General features: G+C 39.3%; 1 protein-coding gene across 2 annotated transcripts in view; it reads right to left on the bottom strand.

Annotated features, from left to right (window-relative positions):
• LOC110016784 (NACHT, LRR and PYD domains-containing protein 12) overlaps nucleotides 1-15,183 on the bottom strand; it is a 94,520-nt gene extending 79,337 nt beyond the window's left edge. Inside the window, exons 1-5 of one of the 2 annotated variants that reach the window (XM_023961423.1) lie at nucleotides 15,015-15,183; nucleotides 11,157-11,294; nucleotides 10,964-11,074; nucleotides 9,282-9,386; nucleotides 7,081-7,179 (exon numbers count right to left, since the gene is read on the bottom strand). In XM_023961423.1, coding sequence (XP_023817191.1) covers nucleotides 7,081-7,179; nucleotides 9,282-9,386; nucleotides 10,964-11,074; nucleotides 11,157-11,242 — 401 coding nt within the window. In that variant the 5' untranslated portion in view covers nucleotides 11,243-11,294; nucleotides 15,015-15,183. The remainder of the gene's footprint in view (nucleotides 1-7,080; nucleotides 7,180-9,281; nucleotides 9,387-10,963; nucleotides 11,075-11,156; nucleotides 11,295-15,014) is intronic. The other variant, XM_023961428.1, reaches the window with a different exon arrangement.
• Between the last annotated feature and the right edge of the window lie 2,776 nt (nucleotides 15,184-17,959).

The raw sequence follows: 17,959 nt of genomic DNA, 5'->3' as shown, positions 1-17,959 counted from the left end.
GAGAGATCCAGAACTGAACCAGACCTCAAGTCCTTCATCTGAAAACTGTTGATCATCTGAACTAGAATCCAGCCTCCAAAAACTCTGACAATCACTCACTGTTCCACTCTTGAGGTGATGACTTTGAAGTCTGGATTATAATCCTTTGACACGTCACTCCTGTTGGACCCCCAGCTGGATCCTGATCCAGGTCTCTGTAGAATCCTGATGGAAAAAAACATTTTTTTTTATTAGAAACTCATTTCTTCTTTTCTCGAGGTTCATCAGATTATCTTCCATGTTGAACTATTGAACTTTCAGCCTCAGTTTCTGTCCTCGTGGATCAACTCTTTGTACTCATAGAACAATATTGATGAGTAGAAAATCTATGTTGGAGTAAGACTGGATGAAGAATGAAATTCAAACAGATTTATTAAACTGTAATGGAAATGGAAGGGTTCATACGGTCATGAAAAACCGGGAAAAGTTTAGAAAATGAAAATGTAATTTCTAAAAAGTTTGTGAAAAATGAAATATTCTGTAAAGTTTTGGGAAAGTCGTGAAGTTTTAACATTTTGGATGCAAAAACATAAAAATAAACTAGTTTATCATCATATTTTCATTAAAATTGTGGCAGAAGTTCAACCTGTTGCTTTCGGTGATGAGAGTTCACGTTGGCGAACAGCAGCTGGAATTGTCATCAGTTCAGTTTCTACTTTATATTCATGGATTGAGACAAGATCCAAAATGCTGGAAATGTAGCTTAAATAAAAAATGTGTTTTCAAGGAGAAGTACCAACTGTGGATGATTAAGGTCAGGGTTCAACCACCAAATGGTTCCTGAACGTGGCTGTGTCTGCAGATCACTGCTCCTCCGGGGGAGGGGCCAACAGAGGAACACATTTACCACTCCTAGGAGAGTGAACGCTAACGGGACTTGAACTTTATATACATGACAGACAACTTTTAGCCTGGGACGACCTTAAAATACCAGCAGCAATGTTCATCTTTGCTGCATGTATTACGTGTGGTCAACGTGAATTTCCGTCACTTTTTGTGCTGGTCACACAGAAATCCATGAGAATGACATCATCAACAACTGTGTTCTTCACGATATCTCCAGTCTGTTTAGTTCTTCCTACTTTATCCACAAACATTACAGAGAAAAACTTTGGAGAAGTATTAAATATTGACCAGTTTGAACCGTTTATTTATTTGGGACTCAATCCAGACGACAATATTGAGCACAAAGCAGCAAAGTCTGTGGGAGACCTGCTGGACAATCACATTGTGGGTGTGGTCAACTTTATCAGACTTGGAGAAATCAGCCACACTATGAAACCAAACTCAGACATTTTCAACGTGAAAATCTCCCAAATCCAGAGAAAACTGGAACTTTTCTCCTGATTTGGTTGGAATCAGACTGGAGCTGCTGTCAGTCAGAGTCAGCAGTCAACATGTTTTCTTCTCCAACATCTCTGATGTCTCTCAGAGACTCTCAGAAGACTCAACTGAAAAGATCTCATCACACACATGATGCTCCAAGTGAGTCTGATCAGAGAGATCCAGAACTGAACCAGACCTCAAGTCCTTCATCTGAAAACTGTTGATCATCTGAACTAGAATCCAGCCTCCAAAAACTCTGACAAACACTCACTGTTCCACTCCTGGATGGATATCTTTGAAGTCTGGACTATGACCCTTTGACACTTCGCTCCTGAAGGACCCACAACTGGATCTAGATGCAGGTCCAGGTTGAATCCTAACAAAAAAAACATTAGTTTTATTAGAAACTCGTTTTTTGTGTTCTGGAGGTTGATCAGATTATCTTCCATGTTGAACTATTGAACTCAGATCAGGAACAGACTGATCTGCAGTAAAACAGTCTGTCTAAACGCCCCCTTCTGACAGCTGTGTGACACTGCATGCAGGTATTTCAGTTAAATTCTAAACAAGCATCTGACAAACTTACTGTTCCACTCCTGGACTGATGTATTTGGACTCTGGAATATGACTTGTTGACTCGTCACTCCTGGGGGAAACACTGATGGATCCAGATCCAGGTTCAGGTCTAGTTCTAGGTTCAGGTCCAGGTCCAGGTCCAGGTCCAGGTCCAGTTTCAGGTTCCGGTTCATTGCCAGGTTCAGGTCCAGTTTCAGGTTCACGTCCAGGTTCAGGTTTAGGTTCATTGCCAGGTTCAGGTCCAGTTTCAGGTTCACGTCCACGTTCAGGTCCAGTTTCAGGTTCAGGTTTAGGTTCATTGCCAGGTTCAGGTCCAGTTTCAGGTTCACGTCCAGGTTCAGGTCCAGTTTCAGGTTCACATCCAGGTTCAGGTTTAGGTTCATTGCCAGGTCCAGGTCCAGGTTCAGGTTCACGTCCAGGTTCAGGTCCAGGTCCAGGTTCCAGTTGAATCCTGTTGGAAAAACAATTGTTTTACTAAAACTCATTTTTAAAAATCTGTGACATTTCTACATGTCATCAAACTATTACTTCCATCCGGCTGTGGTTTAAAAACTAAAGCTTCAAACCACTTTGAAGCTTTAGTTTTCCATGAGTGTTTTATTAAGTTAGCTAAATTGTCTGGAATGAATGCAAAGTCTTTCAATGATGTTCAAACACAACTGAAGACCAGCCTTCAAGTCACAACCATGACTCCATGGGAGCCACAGGCCACACCTGACCCAATCCTAACACAGGCAAACCTTGACATTGCAGCCATTAAGGTTAAACTTCTTACAGCACTGCAGAAAGATATTGCAGAAATATTCAAGAAAGCTCCAGGTCCAGACGGTTTCCGGCTAAATTCTATAAGAAATTTATTGAAAAATTGGCACCATTATTTTTTATCAATGTTTAATGAATCCTTTGCATGGGGGTCTCTACTAGTGATGTTGGACAAAATTGTTTTGGTGACATATTGTGATAGTTCATTTGCCAATACTTGTATCCATTCAAAATGCAGTCAGGATGATTAAATTATTTATGAGTGTCTTTCAGTGTCCGACTCTTGTTTTCCACTTTAACCTCCGACCACTAGTTGGCAGCAGAGAACACGGAGCCTCTTTGAGCAGCTCTGCACACACAAACAGGAAGATCTCTATGGAGTGATATTTCTGCCACCATGTTGCACACAAAACTTTCTAAGTTGAACACCAAACTTTCTAAGTTTTTTGCTCAAAAAGTTTTTTGCACAAAAATTTTTTTTTTTGCTTTCAAAAACTTTTTTTTGCGTTTGCAAAACACATTTTTTTACGTGCGTTGTGTCAAATCTCGCTTTTGTTTTATCTTTGATTTTGCTGACTACTTTGAGCGCGATTTAGCGTGATATGACTGCCACTGGCATCGCCAAAAAGAAATTTGCATGCGTTGTGTGTCATCTCACTTTTTTCCCATCTTTGCTGAGTTAAGTTTCGGTTTGACATGACCAAGCTGCCATCTAACAGCTGCTGATTGGGCAGCTGTATTCTAACCAATCACATTGCCATATGAATCTAACATGGTGTCTGCTACCGAGGCTCAGAGGCTGAAGCAGCTCTTTTTACCCTCATTTTTGGATGAAGACGTTTTCATATTTTTAAATATAATTTCGACATAATTCATACTTTCTTTTTTTTAGTATTCGTTCATTTTTATTAAGTCAGATATTGTGAATTTATGGCTGAGGATCTCCTGAAACTGTAAAGTTTATCTGCTGACATTACATCAACAGGTCTGTTTGATCTGTGAATCCTGCAGAGCAAAATATTAGTGAAAAGTGTGATTTTCTTTAAGGTCTGTTTGTTAAAACAAAACAATAAAAAAATTAAAGCACATATTATTTTATGCTGCACACGTGTTTAAGATCAGATGAACAGCAGTAATAAGCAAAAGAATGATGGCTCACCACAGGAAACTCAATGCATTTATCAGAAGAAGCATTTTTAACTTTGATGTAAATTTTCACCAGTGTCTCATGTTTTAGAACTTGTGAGCGTTTGTCCAAAGTTTAAAAATATTAGTCATCAAAAATGCTATTTTCTTTTAATATTTCAACAATTATTTATTAAAATAAAACAATAGTTCAGATACAAATCTTCAAAAGTTTAACTTCTTCCGGCTGGATGGAGTCGGAGCTCGGACGTTTTTTTCTTTTTTGCAGCAGACGTTTTAAACACGTTGGTCTCTACACAGACAGGAATAAATACAAAACTCTGTTTTATTTTAGCTGCTTAGCTGCTCCTTCTGGGCTTTATTCTGAGACAAACGGGCCAGAGTGGTTGAAAACGGCAGAACCCCGTACGAACAGAACCGACACAAAGTCAATGTCTGCCTCGGAGTACCGTCGATATGAGACAGAGACACTTGATTGGTTGGAATACAGCTGAGCAATCAGCAGCTGTTTGATGGCAGCTTGTCACATCAAACTGAAACTTAACTCAACAAAGATGGGAAAAAAGTGAGATGACACGCAACGCATGCAAATTTCTTTTTGGCGATGCCAGTGGCAGTCATATCACGCTAAGTCGCGCTCAAAGTAGTCAGCAAAATCAAAGATAAGACAAAAGCGAGATTTGACACAACGCACGTAAAGAAATGTGTTTTGCAAACGCAATAAACGTTTTTGAAAGCAAAAAAAAAAAATTTTTGTGCAAAAAAAAATTTTTTTTTGAGCAAAAAAATTAGAAAGTTTTGTGTTCAACTTAGAAAGTTTTGTGTGCAACATGGTGGCAGAAATATCACTCCATAGATCTCAGCTAGATGCAGCTTGTTCTGTTGTTATGAGACATGAACTACTTAGTTTTTACTTAGGATGGGTACTGAACTGAAACTCTGTGCCATGTTGCTGCCAGTATCATATAAAATCGTGGCTTGTGGGGCTTTTTAGCGGCTAAAGGACTTAGCATCAACCAAAATGCTGTCGGCAAAACGGGCCAAAGTTCTGCAGAACCTCCCAGCAATAGATTCTAGTTCAGCTACCTGGTTAAGGCACATTCATTGCATTGTTTTTATTATACTGAGAAATATTTTGTTGTGGAAATCAGACAATGTTGACTGTTGACTTTCTATATTGGAAGTTACCAAAATAAACGCACTATGAGTTTGCTTGAGTAAAAGCAGCTTATATATGAGAAGCAGTTGCAGTGCCAAACATTGTGATCATTAAATAAACAGATTCTGAAAATGTTCTTACAATGTATGACGTATTGAAATTCAGGTGGAGTTTTTCTCAAGTCATACTTTGAAAAAAAGAAAGAAAATGTGTATAAGATCGGGGTAAGTATTGTATCGTGGGGCACTTGTCGGGATACTTATCGTATCGCCAGACTCTTACGAATTCACACGCCTAGTCTCTATCACTAGGCGTGTGAATTCAACTGAAATTAATTTCAGGTCCAGATATTATAGCATCTCGTCTGGAGAGAACGTGCTGTTGTCTATGGGCAGCAATGTCTCAGGTGGCTGAGAAGGTCGGCTCCACTGGCCTGTGAATCCACATGAATGTCATGGTGATGGTCAGAGGGGCACACTGGCAGCCATGCCTCTGGCAGCCACGCCTCTGTCAGTCTGCCCCAGGGCAGCTGTGGCTACATCAGTAGCTTACCATCACCAAGTGTGAATGAAAAATGGACACATTGTAAGCCCTATAAGTGTCTGGAAAAGCACAGATAAATCCAATCCACTATTTTTCTAATTATTATAATGTCCAAAGAGCAAAATGGCTTCATAAAAGGGCATTGATGGTTTTTTAACACCCGCACACTTTTGAATTTAATCTATTCCAAACACTCAGCTGAACTTCCTGAGATTAATATTTCCCCAGATGTTAAAAAAGCATTGATAGAGTGGAGTGTAAGTATATGTTTGCTGTACTAAAAAAATTAGGTTTTGGTGATAAATTAATTGCCTGGATTCGCCTTCATAACACATTTCCCAAAGCCAGTATGCATATCAATGACACTCACTCTGAGTTTTTCACTCTTGAACGCGGTATTCAACAGGGCTGTCCCTTATCGCCTTTGTTTTTCCCATTGCAGTTGAGCCATTGTCTATTATTTTAAGGCCTGCCCCATTGTTTAGATGGATTACTCGTGAAGGGATTGAACACAGACTGTCGTAATATGCCGATGATTTGATATTATATGTAACTGATCCCATAAATTCACTTTCTTCGGTTTGGAGTTTTTTAGTGTAATTCTGTTCCATCAGGGTAAAAATAACATTTACAGAAAAGTGAATGTTTCCCAACTGATCCTGCTGATGGTGCTCTCAGACCATCAGACTTGCCCTTTGAATTCTGCCCATTGTTGTTTTCCATCTACTTGCTGCCACAGGGAATGCGGTTTTGGAAGCATAAGGTGAACTTTAACCTTTATGCAGACAACTGCCAAATTTATGTCCCTATATGTGAGGGACCCGACCGCATGATTAACTCAATAATTGACTGCCTTATTGAAGTTAGGGCGTGGATGTTGGTTAACCTTTTTGGCCTGAATGAAAGCAAAACTGAGGTAGCTGTGTTTACCGTTGTGGTCAAAAAAATCGTGGCATTGATCTCCTCTCTCTTGCCCCTTTTGAACAGTCTGTGGTCACAAACCTAGGTGTGAAACTTGATGCAGCTCTGAAGCTCCACCTCGAAATAAATGCTGGGACCAGGTCCTGCTTCTTTTAGATGTGACGTCTGGTTAGAATTAAGTCTTTCATGTTAACAACAAACTGTGATATTGTCACTCATGCCTTCATGTTGTCCAGACTAAATTATTGCAGCTTTTCAAAAACTGGATTACCCAAGGTTGTAATAGCCAGACTGCAGCTGGTCCAAAACACAGCAGCCAGATTTATTTGTGGGGCAAAGAAGTTTGACCACAGAACACCGATCTTGGTCTCTTTGACCTGGCTGCCAGTGCAATACTTCGTTTTTATTCTGGTACTTACATTAATATCCTTTGCAGGTACGGCACCTTTTTACCTCTCCAGTCTGCCTTTGAAATATTCCCCCCTAAAGTCCTTATGTTCCTCTCACCAGTTTGTGTTAATGGTTCTTAGAACCAAATGTACGTTTCATGGAGGCTGTACGTTTGCTGTGTTGGCTCCTAAATTATGGAATCTCTGACAAACACTTACTGTTCCACTCCTGAACTGACGTCGTTGGAGTCTGGATTAAAATCCGTTGACACGTCTGTCCTGGGGGACCCACAGCTGGATCCAGGTCTCTGTTGATTCCTGATGGGGGAAAACAAATGCTTTATCACAAACTAATGTCTTCTGTTATGAAGGTTCATCAGATTCTCTTCCATGTTGAACTATTGAACTCAGATCATGGACAGACTGATCTGCAGTTAGACAGTCTGATAAAACGCCCCCTTCTGACAGCTGTGTGACACTGCATGCAGGTATTGTTACTGGAATCATGGATTTGTGTATGGACAAAGACACGAATCTAATATTTAAATTTGTTTTCAGATACTGTTTCATTTTTATTGTTCTCAAAAGCATCAGGCTGAATCCTAAATCTTTAAATGATGTGACATTTCTACATGTCATCAATCTATGGATTCCATCAGGCTGTAAATGAAGTGAAACAAAGTGAAATCTTCAATGACTTAGTCACTGTCTGATTTGTAGCAATAGGAATTGCTTGTTTAGTTTTGGGTTCCGACCTGAGAGTTGAGAGTGGAACACCGGAAGTGGAGTGTGTATACCTGTAATGTCGAAGCAAGGACTTTATTAAAACATCCCCTGGACAAGGGTAAAATAGACATTGTCTGCAGTGGGGTTTGTGCAGGGAAAGCGACATTAAACATGATTAGAGATGGGAATGAGAAAGAAGCATTAACCACAGCAGGGGACATTTCCAGGGACTTTATTTTGAAGGACAGACTTTCAGATCAGCAGGATTCTGCTTGTTTTCTCCAATTTCCATCAAGTCATTCTTCAGATTTACTAATTCATTTTCAGCCTCAGTTTCTGTCCTCGTGGATCAACTCTTTGTATTCATAGAACAACATTGATGAGAAGAAAATTTATGTTGAACTAAATTCTAACAGATTTATTAGACTAAAATGGAAATCTGTTGACCTTTATGTCATTAATGGACAAATAGAATCTGAAGTTCAGCTTTAAAGAGAATTCATACTGTCATGGAAAACCTGGAAAAGTTTTGGAAAATGAAAATGTAATTTCTAAAAAGTTAGTGAAAAAATAAATACTCTGTAAAGTTTTGGAAAAGTCGTGCAGTTTTAATATTTTGGATGCAAAAACATGAAAATAAACTAGTTTATCATGATATTTGAATCGAAATTGTGGCAGAAGTTCAACCTGTTGCTATCGGTGATGAGAGTTCAGGTTGTCGTACAGCAGCTGGAATTGTCATCAGTTCAGTTTCTACTTTCTATTCATGGATTGAGAAAAGCTCCAAAATGCTGGAAATGTAGCTTTAACAACAAATGTCTTTTCAAGGAGAAGTACCAACTGTGGATGATGAAGGTCAGGGTTCAAACACCAAATGGTTCCTGAGTGGCTGTGTCTGCAGCTCACTGCTCCCCCGGGGGAGGGGCCAACAGAGGAACACATTTCACACACCTAGGAGTGAACGCTGACGGGACTTGAACTTTGAATACAGTACAGACAACATTTAGCCTGGGACGACGTTAAAATACCTGCAGCAATGTGCATCTTTGCTGCAGGTATTACGTGTGGTCAACGTGAATTTCCGTCACTTTTTGTGCTGGTCACACAGAAATACATGAGAATGACATCATCAACAACTGTGTTCTTCACAATATCTCCAGTCTGTTTAGTTCTTCCTACTTTATCCACAAACATTACAGAGAAAAACTTTGGAGAAGTATTAAATATTGACCAGAATGAACCGTTTATTTATTTGGGACTCAATCCAGACGACAATGTTGGGCACAAAGCAGCAAAGTCTGTGGATGACCTGCTGGACGATCACATTGTGGGCGTGGTCAACTTTATCAGACTTGGAGAAATCAGCCACACTATGAAACCAAACTCAGACATTTTCAACGTGAAAATCTCCAAATTCCAGAGAAAACTGGAACTTTTCTCCTGATTTGGTTGGAATCAGACTGGAGCTGCTGTCAGTCAGAGTCAGCAGTCAACATGTTTTCTTCTCCAACATCTCTGATGTCTCTCAGAGACTCTCAGAAGACTCAACTGAAAAGATCTCATCACACACATGATGCTCCAAGTGAGTCTGATCAGAGAGATCCAGAACTGAACCAGACCTCAAGTCCTTCATCTGGAAACTGTTGATCATCTGAACTAGAATCCAGCCTCCAAAAACTCTGACAAACACTCACTGTTCCACTGCTGGACTGATGTCTTTGCAGTCTGAAATATGACTTGTTGACTTGTCACTCCTTGGGGAAACACTGCTGGATTTAGATCCAAATCTCTGTAGAATCCTGATGGGAAAACAATTGTTTTATTAGAAACTCATTTTTTGTGTTCTGGAGGTTGATCAGATTATCTTCCATGTTAAACTATTGAACTCAGATCATGAACAGACTGATCTGCAGTGAGACAGTCTGTTAAAACGACAACTGTGTGAAACTGCATGCAGGTATTGTTACTGAAATAACGGATTTGTTTGTGGACAAAAACATAAATCTTAACTGTAAAATTAGTTTCAAATTATACTATATTATTTAAAAACATGATTGTTTTCAAAGGCATCAACCTTAATATTTAAAATGATGTGACATTTCTACATGTCATCAATCTCTGAATTCCATCAGGCAGTCAATGAAGTGAAAGAAAGTGAAATCTCCAATGACTTAGTCACTGTCTGATTAGAGATGGGAATGAGAAAGAAGCATTAACCACAGTAGGGGACATTTCCAGGGACTTTATTTTGAAGGACAGACTTTCAGATCAGCAGGATTCTGCTTGTTTTGTCCAATTTCCATCAAGTCATTCTTCAGATTTACTAATTCATTTTCAGCCTCAGTTTCTGTCCTCGTGGATCAACTCTTTGTATTCATAGAACAACATTGATGAGTAGAAAATCATTTTTTTTTTTTTTTTGTATACTTTATTTATCCCTCAATGGGGAAATTCTTCTCCGCATTTGACCCATCCCCTGGGGGAGCGGTGAGCTGCTCGGGAGGCAGCAGCGTTAAGGGCCTAAGGACCCTCACTGAGTGATGTTAACTGCTCGTCATTGATATGGTAATTGCCCCCAGTAGCATTGTTTCTTCCCCTCCGGGAATCGAACCCTGGATTCCTGCATGGTAGCCGCTTACCTTACCAACCGAGCTACTCAGCCGCTATGTTGAACTAAGACTAACAGATTTATTAGACTGCAATGGAAATCTGTTGACCTTTATGTCATTGATGGACAAATATAGTCTAAAGTTCAGCTTTAAACAGGGTTCATACGGTCATGAAAAACCTGGTTTGGAAAATGCAATTTCTATGTCTTTGTAAAGTTTGTGGAAAAGGAAATCTTCTGTATTTTTTGTAAAGTCATGAAATTTTAATATTTTGGATGCAAAAACCTAAAAATAAACTAGTTCAAAATGAAATTTGAATTTAAATTGTGGCAGAAGTTCAACCTGTTGCTATCGGTGATGAGAGTTCAGGTTGTCGTACAGCAGCTGGAATTGTCATCAGTTCAGTTTCTACTTTCTATTCATGGATTGAGAAAAGCTCCAAAACGCTGGAAATGTAGCTTTAACAACAAATGTCTTTTCAAGGAGAAGTACCAACTGTGGATGATTAAGGTTAAAGTGAAATTAAATTAAATTCAAGTGAAATCTCCAAAGAACACTATTTACCAGATTGTCCAAGAAACAAGGCTGAGGGTCGCCTGAAACAACTACAATGTCAATGATCAATCTCCTAAATAGGATGTCCTGATGCCACATGTATTGATGGACACCTTTGTACTCGAACATGGTGTTTGTTATGGACAAACTATGATGAGCACATGGAGTTTTTTCTGTTGAATTCAAAACATGCACCTGACAAAAACACTTACTCTTTCACTCTTGATTGACTGTTTTGGGATTTAGTTAAATAATCATCTGACTCGTCACTCCTTTTGGACACACAGCTGGATACAGATCCAGGTTCAGGTCCAGGTTGGTTCCTGTGAAGAATGAAGGTTGCTGGTCTGAGTCTTGAGCTCTGACATGGAGAAGATAATGGACAGTTGGAGATGTTTATCTCACCTATCAGCTTTGCTCTGGTTGCCATGGTTACCATCTCTGCTTAGAGGGGAAGGGGCTCCCTCCTGTGTGTCCTCCCCCTGATCCATGCTGCTGGATTCACTGGATCCACATCAGCTCACACACACCTCCCACCTTCACCTGCAGAGGAAACCCTCATCATCATCAGAGGAAGCTGCCATCAGCTGCTGCACTTCTGCTCTCCCTCCACCAGGTGGAGACATGGAGCTGCAGCAGCAACATTTCCAGTCAGTCACTTTGACAAAGAAACAACAAACTTCCTGTTTCTACACTTCAGGAAACATGAAGCATCAATAAAAACAGACAGAAATCAAATTCTTCCTCTCAAAGCTCCAACAGAGACTTTGATTCCACTGTTGAACCTCTAAACTGGAAAACATTCCAGGTTACTTGTTCTAAAGTAATCCATTACAATATTACTCTCTGAAAACTGTATCATGAGTCCTGAATTAGTTTTTAGTTCTTTCCTTTAGAACAGCTGCAGAAGAAAAACTTCTGACGAGACAAATTTACCACCAAGTTGTTCTCATTTCTATGAAGGAGGATTTGGTTTCATGAAGATTTCTGATAATAAAGTTTATTTCTGGTAAAGTGAAAACAATGTAAACACAATCAGAGGATCAGATGTCAGCTTCAGTGAGTTTAGTCCATAAGAGGAAAACGTAGAGTGTTCAGACTGGACACATTTGGTTTAAGTGAACCAGACTTTGTTTCCACAAATATTCAGTCTTAATAAACCCAAGTGGATTCTGGTCCGGGACCAGGAACTGCTCTCTGATCCATTTTTGGAAGTAGTCTCAGTTTGTTTTCAATTGGACTGAACTTCAGTACTCTGAGATTCACTGAGTTTTGGTTCAGTGGAAGCCGGTGGTCACATGTTTAGGATTACATGTTTCTATGATTTTGGTGTTTTTAGGATTTAGACCAGGGGTGTCAAAGTCATTTTGGTTTGGGGGCCACATTCAACCTGTATGTACCAGTAACCTAAAAGCAAAAAACAGCTCTTTTTTTGGTAGCGTAATCAGTTATTATGACACATTCATTCACAGAGGCCAATGGATCTCAAAGAAAGGGCATTTAACTTTAAAAGAAATTGGTTTATTCAATTTTACACAGACTGAATATTTTACATCTGACACTGAATCAATCTGATAATAAACACAAGAGGGGCTACGGAAAAAATGAAACACCTGCCCAAAATGTAATTGTGCAAATCAGTGAAAAATTAAATTAAATGAAACTTGCAAACTTTTGTAAACATAAGAATTTGGAATTAACCTCCTTTCTCTCCTGAAACGTCATCAATATCAGGATTCAGATCCTCTGCAGAAACACATTTACTGTCATTTAAGTGAGCAAAACCCAATGACATGTCCAATAGTCTTTTCCTGGTTTCCTGCCTTCTTCCAAACTTTTAATGGGTGTCATCAGTGACCAGACTGACATCACGTGACCAGTTCACTCCACCATTGTCCAGCACTAAAACTAGAGAGCTGACTATGTCCTCAGCTGTTGTGTCCATCAACTCTAGAAACTCAGCTGTGACGGTCTCTTCAACACCTCTAATAAATGTGCACAGTTACATTTATCGGTGATGTCTGTGCTTTCATCAATAGCGACCGCAAATACAATAAATGACTGGATTCCTTCATTTGGCGTCCAAATCTCCTCAGAGATGTTGGATCTGCAATCGTAATCTTGACAGACTCATAAATGTTTTCTCCAACTTGTCTGCAATCAGGTGTCTGTCACTGCTCCATCAATGACGTCATGCTGCAGTAAATGCCGACGGTTATTTTGTCAGTCCAGCTAATAGTCGGTAAATCCTGTCTTTTCTGAACTCCAAATGGTAAAACCTTTCTTCATGGTGAGTCTCATAGTGGTGCTGAATGTTATATTCGTTGAGCACTGGGACCTGTTGATGACATACCAAGCATGCAGGTATGGCATTCAGCTCAGTGAACAAATACAACTGCACCAAATAAAGATCAGCACTCTACTTCAACCTTCTTTTGACAACATTTTTGTCATTATTGTGTCACTACTGATCATTCTTATAATACAACAGCGGTGAGGCTCAGGAGGAACCAAACTACATCCTACCCAGATGCAGAGCTGTTAGATTTTGCTTTTGGCACATGCAGAGATTTGCTGTTTCATCTGTCTTCCTTTTCCTTTGCTTTCCCTAGTGGCGGAATTGCACATTTCAGTTATTTCTTTGAAAAAATCATAATTCGCCAGAGGAATGGACTAGAAACCTGACTTTTCTTTTAAACATCTTTATCATTTTTTGTCTTTGTGACTGGGCCAGATGGGAAAGATGTGAGGAGCAGAAAAACCCTTTAGTTTGACACTTTGATCAATGCAGGAAGTTTAGAAAAAGTCCAGAAAAAGAGTCCCATTGATCTTTCCAAACATCCAAATCTCTGTTTTCAGGAATGAAGGAACCAATGATCGCAGACAAATACAAAGAAACTGTCTGTGTTATCAGACAGTAAACAAGGTCCAACTTTTTATTTGTTACGTTTATTTTACGTAACAAACTTTTCCAGACTGAAAACATGCTTAAAAAAAAAGTACAAACAGAACTACAGGACTTTGAACCTCAGAAAAAAAAACATTTTTATTAAATCAGGTTCTACCACGGAGTACTAGGACCACCTTAAAAATAAAGTTATAAATTCATGAGAAAAATTAGAAATACTACAAAGATAAAGTAGTAGAATTATTGGAATAATAATAATAATAATTGCTTTTTAAAAATAGAGTTGATTGTGTAACCCTAGCATAACACCTTTGGACCTCTACAGCCATACTGCAGACGGTGTAAACGGTTCTGCCAGAAATCCACTTTCTGTGGGTCAAGAATCTTATTATGAAGACGTCCAGTGTCCTGAAATTCTCTTCAATGTCTTTAAACATATACTAAAACAATGTTGACTTACTAAAAGACTAAATATTTCCTTGTTAGAGAAAGCGTTTCTGAATGAAAGACGATGTTCTCTATGTCTCTCACCATACTGGTTCCTGTTTGTTTCCTAGACTTTTCTTAGTGAACAGACTATTGATTTATAAATTGAAGACTTTCATTCTCAACTCAGAACTTATAAAAATATAACTTTATTTTTGTAAAATATTGACTCTTTTACCCATAATCCTACGAGTTTGTTCTCATAAAATTACAACCTTTTTCTCATAATTGTACTACTTTATTCTAGTAGATGTATTTCAATTTTTATTTTGATGGAGGCTCCAATACTCTGTCATAAAGTACAAACGACAGAACTAGAAAAACTAGACAAACAACTCTGTGTCAAAAACAGACAAAACACAACTAAAGTTTAGCGTCAATGAAGACTAACAGAGTCATTTAAGATGATATGAAAAATAGAAATCATAGTTGGAGAAGAAAAGCAGATAAATCTTTGTTTTCATCCACTAAGGCCTCATAGTCTCTCTGCTACAAACATTTCTATTCTAGGTTGTTTGTCTGATGGAATCTGAGAGTTCCTGAACATGGAATGAGGAAATATTACTCTACTGTGTTCCAGCACACAGTTACCTGGAACTGTAATCTATTACTTTAGTAATGAGTTCTCACACAGACTTGGATGGAGGAGAACAGGAAGGTTTGGAGTCAGAAATGAAAAAACACAACAAGCATCAGCTGATTGTTGTTGAGGTGATGAAGAAGAGTCCTCCATGTTGTTGATCCAACAATGATGAAGCTTTGGAAACAGCAGAGGGATGAGAGTTTGCAGAGAAAGAAGAAGATCTTCTCCAAACATTCAGAAACAAACAGTCAAGTTAGTGAAGACAAAGTTCCAGAAACAAACTCACTTCAGTTTCTGCAAAGAGATGAAGAGGAAGAAGAGTCTCCCTCACCGTGTCAACGCAGCTGCAGCACAGATCACTGACTCACAACCAGGAAGAGTCCACCTGGATGGAGGCGGGGCAGCACAGGTGGGCGGGGCAGCACAGGTGGGCGGGGCAGCAGGTGGAGCAGCTGAAGAGGAAATTTTTATGTCAACGCCCACTGCACCACAGTCAGAGGATCAGGATTTGATCAGGGGGGTATTCCAGGAAGCATGTTTAAACTACCCTGACTTTAACCCTGAACTCTGGCTGAAATCCGCCTGAACTTGCTTACTCTGGGTATGTCGGTTCCAAAAGACCGGATATGAGTTGGCGTTATTACGCTCGACTTGGTAACCCTGGGTTAATGCACGTGCACAGTGAGTACATAAAGACATTCTCAATAGATCGTCAATTTCCTTAGTCACCATGGAAACGTGTGGAGAACAAAAAGAGAGTGCTATACTTCCATGAGACGGAGTCTGAGCTTTTAATGACGGCGTATGAAGATGATACGCCCATCAAAAAAGTAACACGGCTGCATCATCAGCAAAAGAAAGAGTTTCTGCCTGTAGTAGTAGAACAGACAAAGTAAACACACAAGTTTCTATCTCATGTTTATTTTCATTGTGACACATATATATAACTTATCCAACTACAATGAATTAATTCAATTGGTAACAAGTAATTGAGTTACATTTTTCAACCTTATTTATTAAGTCTATCCAATTCCATATTTTTTTACAGCTCAAATTTACAAATTTATTTAACTAAATGTCACATTACTCCATTAATCCTTTTTCCATTTTAATTACTTATATTTCTTGAACTGTCATATTTCTAAGTTTAAGCCGGCACATATACTCATTTTTATAAAAAATATAATGAATGAAACTAAATGGATTTACATAATGAACTCAATGCCTTTATCTATTTCTCTGATTTTTCCATTACATTGTTAGACACTAGGGGTGCTATATAAACTTATCATCCTCTCCCTCCGTCTCACTCATGGTGCAGAGACGTAAGCAGAGTAGGACAAAATAACTCGGCAAAACACAGTGAGACACAGTAAAACAGCTGAACAACTAAACACATTTGGTCAAAAACCCACACTTAAACTCAAATCCGTCCAGACAGACAAAGGGAATGATATCCCACAATCCCTTGCGGTGCCGCTCTAACAGCAGGTCCAAAGTTACACCTAATTAATTGAATTAATTTGAATGAAAGTAAAATAACTGTCTGAAAACTACGTGTTATTTTAAAGCTGACTTAACAAAAAAGTAAATAATTTATCTTAACTGAAGCAAATAATTAAGTTAGATCAAAATAAAAAAGTTTATCTTTCCAACATCCATATGTGGTCTTATCATCCTCTCATGGTGGATAAAGTATTATCTGAGCTTCTTCATCCACTAAATCATCTTCAAATGGACACGCCATGCTGCTTCACCTCTCTGTAAACAAACTAAGCTTCAACTAAACCTGCTCCAGACCAGGTTATGTTCAGAGCATGAGTTGCTATGGCAACTTGACCTACCCTGAAACATACCTCCATTTCTAGAACCGAAAGCTGAGGTTATCAACTTCCTTAGCCTCAAACAAACCGTGCGGGCTAGCATAACCTGCTTTCTGGAATACCCCCCAAGTTTTTTCCTGACGCTAATCAAGCTAATCAATGTTTGTAAAGTGACCTGAGAATTTGAGATGAAGATGGAGGAAGAAACATCCCATGAACACAGCAGGACGTTTAGAGAAACTAAAGACAGAGAACAAGTTCAACCAGAAACCTGACAGTCACTGGGAGGAGGGGCGGAGCTTCAAGGTGTCAGATTGACAGATACTTGACCTCAGTGAAGGTCATGTGACCTTCTGCTTTCTTTTCTCCTCCATCCAGACGTGCATGACCCCCCCTCATCTGTCATCTACTGACACTGAAGCAGAAACTCTGATGGAGCTGAAGGGAGGGGCCTGACTATTTCCTGGAAACAGCTCCTTCTGATCATCAGTCAGACTCAGAGGAACAGAGAGTTTGTTCACATGCAGCTCAGGAAAATGGCTGACAGTGAAGCTGAGAAGCTTTTCTTTCCATGTCTGTTAGAATCACAACGTTTCAAATCCACAAGATCCTAAAACTGAAGCAAAATGACTTGACGTGGATTTGGTGATGAATAGTCATTAGTTTGATTACAGATTCTATTGGATTTTTAGAGGAATTTTGTCAGATTCTTTTTAGGATTGAGATGCTTTTAGGATTTAGATGATGGCTCTCCTCTGCTAAAACTCAGAACTGAACAGATTGAAGTCTGAATGTGAACAAGTCAGAAAAGCCGTTTGAGGAAGAGATTTGATGACAAAGAAAACATCAAACTGAAAGAATGTGGATCTTCCAGATCTGTCAGAGCTTCCAGGAAAAACTCTGACAGATTCCAACAGAGAAAGATGTGAGGAGCAGAAAAACCCTTTAGTTTGACACTTTGATCAATGCAGGAAGTTTAGACAAAGTCCAGAAAAAGAGTCCCATTGATCTTTCCAAACATCCAAATCTCTGTTTTCCCTCAAAGGATCTTCAGGTGTTTCTCTTCTCCACCTCATACCTGCTGATCTTCCTCCAACCACCTGAGTCTGTTTTCTGTTCCTGTCGTCTCTCAACTCTCTGCAGAGACTTTCCTTCTCGTCTGTCTTCCTCATCCATTCCTTTGCTGTCAGATCAACTGTCAGGTTGTTGCATCACAGCCGACATGTTGGAGTTTGGAGCAGGAGCTGTGATGCCTTCATGGTCGTGGTGGTCGTCTGTTCAAAGCAGAAATGTTCCTTTGAGCTCAAACACATCATCAGCTTTAAGGAATTGATCTGCAAACATCAACATTGTTCTGATTTTAGGGAACATTCCTAGTTTCTCTGTGAATGTTTCTGATCACATTGGT

The sequence above is a fragment of the Oryzias latipes genome, chromosome 2 (genome assembly GCF_002234675.1).
Source record: "Oryzias latipes chromosome 2, ASM223467v1".
NCBI lineage: Eukaryota > Metazoa > Chordata > Actinopteri > Beloniformes > Adrianichthyidae > Oryzias > Oryzias latipes.
Note: the sequence above shows the minus strand (reverse complement) of the source record. Positions and strands in the feature narration are given on the sequence as shown.